Raw genomic sequence first — 6,674 nt, forward strand, 5'->3', positions numbered from 1 at the left:
AAAAATTGGAGGCTTTATGTGCAATTTTAGAAAGAAAAAATAAACAATTAGAAATCGCAATGATTTTTTTGACTAATTAATAACTAAAAACTAAACAGAGTATCAGACTACATAAGTACAAACTACAGTGCAAATAATTATGTTTATTTGCCAAACAAAAATTTCAAACAATTACAAAACTGAAAATAAACAAGTAGTACTAAACATCTAACGAACTCAAAATAGAAACTAAGAAAATAATACTAGTTGCTATGTTAAGAAAATGGAGAGATTTTACTTTTTTTTTACTTTTCTATAATAATTATAAAATGCATATTTACTATTAATACAAATTACTTCACATGTCCTTAAAACTTTGATCTGTTTCCTTTTTAATTTGTTTCTTAAAATTATAAATTTTTTAGATCAGTTCAATAAAACATTATTAATAATGTGAACTCACTCCACTATCATTAACACTATTTTTATTTCCTTTTTTTCATATATAATGAAGTGTTTATATTTTTATAGTATGGAGAGAATATATGCGATTTAATCTGAATTTTGATCCATTTTACAATGAGTGAGTGCAACAACCAGTGGTTATATACGTCTTTTAGGAAAAAAATTATGTATATTCTAAACTTTGAGGCAACAGCCAGTGGCTTGAAACTAGATCGCCAGTAGTTAAAATATACTATATTTATATAAAAAATAATCAACATCAAATTTGTTTCTGTAACCCTTCAAGATGCATGTACACTTTATACAGAAAAATACTTAGCAACATCTTAACATACAAAACTGTCCTACACAAAATGGCTCCTATAGAGTGGAAGAGCAGATCGAGCAAAGTATACTCAAACAAGGCTGAGAAGATAAGAAACCCATGAGCCAAGCAGATCGTGCAACTCTCGGTCGACCAGAAGCTCCTTTCAATTGGCTAGAATTCGTTAGAAGAACACGAACGTATCTTGTAGAACCTAGAGTATGTCTAATATTTACGCCTGCTTCTAGTCCGATATGATAAGTTGTGCTGTGACCTTGAGGAACCTACTTGGCTTGAATCAACTTGATTTGTTTGCTTCCTTTTGCGTCTCCATGCTAGTTGGATTCGTCTAGCTGCGATTCCACGCTCATGAGGTGATTCATACCTGCAACAAGAGAATCAACGGTTGATTTTATGGGAGATGTCGAAGGAGGCAACAAGATGACTACAAATAAAAGTTACTTTATGGCGCCCTGAACGAGTGGATTCTTCAAGAACCTTGTGAAGAGACCCGCCACTTCTTCAAAATCAGCAGCTCGTAATACAAAGGCTTCGACATTTGTTAAGCAAGTTACATGCCTGTCGCTCAACAGCCCATGTCGTGGAAGTCTAATACTCTTTCCATCTGAAGATTATGAATTAACAAAAACGATGTATTACGAGAGATAAAGCTAGCTAACTAAAAAGAAGTGGAAAATGGGTGCCACAAAAAAGTGGGTGGCTTGAGATTTTACCTTGACTGACGGAAGAATGTTCGAGGCACCAGGTAAGTAGTTCTTCTCCACAAACATCGCCTTCAGACAGGATAGAATCGTTGCCATCTTCTCCCGTGCTCTTCATCTTTCCGCGAATTATAAATACAATTTTATCAACTAGACCACCCGGATATAGTATCTTAGTGTTTTTAATGTAGGATCTTGTCTTCAGCTTCTCTTGTATAGCATCAATGACAGGTTCATCGAGAAGTTGAAAAATCCGCACCTATTAACGGCGTTTGATATTACTGATAACTAAGAAATCTCTGATGAATACGTAGTTTAGGCGTTGAGAATTTACTTTCTTGACGAACTTAAAGAGATGGCGCCTAATTTCTCGTTGAAGGTCCTCTGGCAAGTTCTCTATCAGCGTGTCTTCGTTTACACCCCTAGTTGCTGACCAGTTGAAGCGTTCTGCGGCTCGGACTCGACTGCAAGGGACAAACACATATAAATCTGGTCAATTAGGTTATACATATAGTTTCTAGCTCCTATTGTGAATTTATAATTGGAACATTTTGAAGCTACTGCAGTTTGTTGTCAAGTTGTTCAAGATACACTTAAGAACCCAGATGTAACCTACTGCTAATGCAACTAGGAAAATATGATGTTCACACTTGCAAAATAAACATGAGACTAAAAGGCAAATTAGGAAGGGTAAAAAACCAAAGAAATGAAACAATCAGCAATGACCATAAGAAAGAAAGATAAAGAATATGGAACCTTCGAAGATTTTTAGGTAAGCGACGATGGCTCATCCATTGTTCAACATCGCGGCTTCTTAAAGATTTTTCTAGCCTCCTGAAGTAAAAAAAATAATGACTTTACTTAGTCCCAAAGATTTTTCTTCTGCGAGCACTTGAATGATTAACTCCACTTAAGCACAAAGTGACAGGGAAACTAGAGAACTGAGATACGAAATCCGTATATATACAATTATCATGTCAGTTCAGTTGAGTGTGCACCTGCGTCCAAGTGCCTGCAGAAAGTTCTGCATATTCCCAATCAGAAGAGCGAAAAGCAGCAGACCTATCCCTATTATGAACATGGTGAAAACAACTTCGAGAGCCATGTAGCTCGGCTCCTGATTCCCAGCTAGCGTACTAATTTGCTTCATAAACAATCACAACACGGATTTTTATTGACCGTGAAGTCAGATTATTAAAGAAACGGCATAAACAAAAAAAACATGTAGAACTAAGTTACCTGGAACCCCCAAAAGAGTGAATACAAGTATCGATCGAAAATGTCCTTGTGAGTGGTCAGATTGACAGCAGCTTCACATATCCCAAAGTCAAAACCCTCTTTCGTAAAACAAGCACTTGCATTTTTATTTTGTTTCCAGTCACTCCAGTCCGGATATTTTGGAAACCTCTGTTCATAATCATGACTACAGCTGAGGAATGTCTTACAGTTACTGGTTGTATTCCATTCACATGCTTTTTGAAGGCATTTATTGACTCTCTGCACGAGTAAATCAGGTGAGAAATGTTTCCAAAATGAGGGATAGCGCTCCGAATGAAAGAACGAACCTGTATGCTAAGAAGATACCAGCATGAGCCAACCACATGGCTCGCTAAAATGTACGTGAGAAGATTCATGAGGAAATTCGCCCAGGCTGACTCAAAAATGAAGCCAGTTGGGGAAAAACCAGCAACCAAAGGTAAGAATCTGCTCAGCCTTGGTATATACTGAACGAGAATTGCCGATGGAAGGACAAATTTTATAATTTCGTTTCCAGGTGACGAGGCAGAGTGTGGTAAGACAAATATTAATATAATCTACAGGAACGCAGAGGAGTCGATTTTAGTAGAAATCAAACTTGAGAGGTGCTTGCAAAGTAGTACATGTAATTCATGGAATACGAGAACAATAGAAGAGATTCTCTGTTCCATAATGGTACTCCATAGTAGAGCTGGTTGAAAGTAAAATGATGGAAGAAATGGTAAAAATCCAACACAGATGGCAAAGACACACCTGTGGCATGGGAAGTACAACAAGTAGATCAACAGGAAAGTATGTCGTGAAATAATTCCAGGCAATTTTCTTAGGATCATCAACTAAATCGCCAGACCCTGCAACTCTTGTTTCAGGAGCAACATAAGCTAGCCTGAACTGCAAAATGACAGCGCACCTTCACTTGTAAAACATGTTCGGAAAAAACACCAGAAATCACATTGAAGCGCGATTTCGATCATACTAAAGGTAGAAGCAAGTGCCCATTTTTGTAACAGTCGATGTGATTGTTCGAATACCAATCCTACTTCAGCTAGTCAGCTTTTAGATGGACAACTGGCTTATTCTAAAATGAGGGAAAGATAAAAATCATCACATGCATTATATAAGTACCACTCAAAATGAAAGACCCTTGTTCTGCAATTTTTTATAAAAAAATAATTGGTAAACATTTGAAAAGGCAAGAAGAAATGCTTCAACGCAGGGTGACATTGAGCCTTATACCTGAAGGAGGATATGCATGAAATAAACGCAGTCGGTAATGGTCCTTAAGATGAGAAATTCTCGAGTCTTAGGCATAATTAATTCGACGCATTTGTAATCCTGCAGGATGATGGTCAAATTAAGTCAATTGTAACTGAGTTTGTTCACATTCTTTATTGATACATTAAACATCCAATAAGAATTGTATTACGTAAAAAATATAGGGGTGATAGTATTGACAAGGAGATCACAACCACAAAAAAATGGAAACATGAGCAAAAAACTCTAACAAGAATACCTGGCGCACAAACAATAGGAAAAAGAAAAATGGATCGAGAAATGACGCGAGAATGCAAAACATAACGAAGATTTTGTTCCACCACTGAACGAGTTTTGCATGAGGATTAATAACCCCGGGAATACAAGAAAGAAAACGCACGCGCATTCTCTTTGCCCAACTTTGTGCATCGCCATAGAGCATATTGCGATACTGCAAAAGAGGGTCACACACTATGAGGGCAATGCCTGAACTTGTTAGCAGAAATAGATAAAGCATGTAGAAAATATCAACAAATTTGCCACGAAAACACCAAAAACTCGTAAATGAGACTTTTTGACCATTATGGAGAACGCAAAATATATAAGACTTAGTATTCACTACCGAAAGAAATGCCAAGAAAACCATTTTACGAAAATAAATCTACTGTAAACAAAAATAATGATTGGAACTATCTCAGTACCAATCCTGTCTCAGAAATTGCATTGAAGCACCATAACTGAAGGGAATGTGAGCAAACACAGCAGCACAAGACATATCTCTTTGTTTTAGGAGTAGTCATTTCGAAGCTAAAATTGATGTCATGTAAGCAAGGAAATCATTGACCTTAATAAAACAATTCAATAAAAGAATTGTTAAAAGCTAAAATTGCACAAGGCCAGGATACAAAAATCACACTATATTAAAAGATATCTGATGCAGACCTCTGTGAATTCATCACTCACCACTCAATCATTACTAACACCCTCATAAATCAAGCATTCACATAGACTCTCCACAAACTGATAAGTACAAAAAGGCCATGACTGCAATAAACAGTAATACCTTAGCATCAATCATCACTGTTGTCCTTGACGGCTTCTGCTGCCCCTTAGCATCATAGAACATGGGACAAGCGGTGCAGTAGGGATCACTGCACTTCCCGAGCTGCCCAGACCTCCAGAGGTGCTCATTCTTTCCCACGTAGTCCCCATCACCATTCCTGGCCCGATTCTCAGCCTCAGCAGCTGTCTGAGGAGGCCTAAAGACAAGCTCGTTGTTCCGGCCAGGATATAACGGACCACTCATCTGTACTTGAGGATTTCGCTTTGCAGCCCTCAAAGGGCCAGTGAAACCAACTAGATTTTGCTGGTATTCAGATGGATGTGGAGACTCCGTAGCGAAAGACATTGACACACTCCTCGTCCTACCAGAAATTCCTCTTCTTGCAGAGGAGCCGCCATTATCGGACTGTAAATGTGAAGCTGGCAGCATAGGTGCTTCATCTCTCGATGAAGCATCCATTGCTTCAAATACACCTGCAAACAGAAATTACTCTTATTCTTTCCTTTCTGTTTTCTAATTCTCCATCAATCTTTCCCAAAATCAACAAATTCCATCCACAAATAGCAACATGACAGAAGGAGAATATATTACCTTTCCTAGAGACTTTTCAAAGAAATAGACCTCCCAACCAAAATTGACACACAATAGTAAAACAACAACAACAACAAATGCAGTAAGTTTTCAGTTAATCAAAAAATCTATGAGCAAGAATTCAACAACCAGCCTCTCAAAAAATCAAAAATCAGAGGCCCATAATTTCATACATATATTAGAAGCTAAATAAACAAAATCCACCCACAAATTGCAACATAAGAGAGAGAAAGAGAGGGGGGAGCATAGATTACCTTTGTCGGATACTATCCAAATTCCAAAAAAATACCCTTCCCCACCAATTAAAATTCACACTAACAAGTACTAACAAAGAGCCAACAAATGAAGTAACTTTTCAGTTCATGAAAAATGATGCGAGCAAGAATTCAACAATTATTTTCACACACATATGTCAAGAAGCTAAATCAACCCCACTTTCCAAAATATAATCTTGGAATAAAACATGCGAGGAAAAAGCAGAGAAAGGCCAGCCTTTTTCCCACGTCCATCAAAGGAAATTAAAGGGAAACAACAACGAAAGATAAAACCTTACTTTAGCACTTTCAGCTCAGTGATCTTGAAAGGTGACTAATAAAAATAAAATAATCCATGTCCTTCTAGAAAAGATTGTTTAGCAAATTCAACATGGCAATTGTTTAGTATTTGCAAGCAAATGGGAAAGCCGAGACTGAATGTAGGAGAAAAGAGTTGTATTTATGCGCAGAAGAAGAAACTTAAACGCTCAAGAAAGTTTCAAGAAATTGACTCAACCAACCGACTAAGTCGTGTTTCATTTCCATGTTGTCGCCTGCCTGCCACATACAACAAAGATGCTCTCTTGACTAATCATATTTTAGTTACACAATATAATTTCGAAAAAATGGAAACTAAAGAATGATGAGTGGATTTATAAAAGTATTCATTTTGATATTGTAAATATAGAAATTAGTGATTATGGACTAACATAAAACTAATAAAACGCTTTAAATCTTTATTTACGATTAATTAGATTTAGTAGCAAATTTGTTTTATAGGAGTG

At 36.9% G+C, this 6,674-nt stretch overlaps 1 protein-coding gene across 4 annotated transcripts; it reads right to left on the reverse strand.

Moving 5' to 3' along the window:
- Positions 1-663: 663 nt before the first annotated feature.
- LOC125217912 (probable cyclic nucleotide-gated ion channel 20, chloroplastic) lies at positions 664-6,339 on the reverse strand. Of its 4 annotated transcripts, none has more exons than XM_048119484.1 (13): positions 6,189-6,339; positions 5,045-5,517; positions 4,241-4,432; positions 3,964-4,062; positions 3,481-3,618; positions 3,036-3,284; positions 2,710-2,967; positions 2,469-2,614; positions 2,227-2,304; positions 1,805-1,934; positions 1,483-1,729; positions 1,211-1,373; positions 664-1,133 (listed from the first exon to the last, which is right to left on the reverse strand). In XM_048119484.1, exons 2-13 carry the CDS (start codon positions 5,501-5,503, stop codon positions 974-976), a joined length of 2,319 nt encoding a protein of 772 aa, XP_047975441.1. In that variant the 5' UTR covers positions 5,504-5,517; positions 6,189-6,339; the 3' UTR covers positions 664-973. The 4 variants fall into 4 exon arrangements, with proteins under 4 accessions (XP_047975441.1, XP_047975442.1, XP_047975444.1 ...); XM_048119485.1 differs by lacking the exon at positions 6,189-6,339 and adding an exon at positions 5,890-6,150; XM_048119487.1 differs by lacking the exon at positions 6,189-6,339 and adding an exon at positions 5,636-5,854.
- Between the last annotated feature and the right edge of the window lie 335 nt (positions 6,340-6,674).

The sequence above is a fragment of the Salvia hispanica genome, chromosome 4 (genome assembly GCF_023119035.1).
Source record: "Salvia hispanica cultivar TCC Black 2014 chromosome 4, UniMelb_Shisp_WGS_1.0, whole genome shotgun sequence".
NCBI classification, from domain to species: Eukaryota; Viridiplantae; Streptophyta; class Magnoliopsida; order Lamiales; family Lamiaceae; genus Salvia; species Salvia hispanica.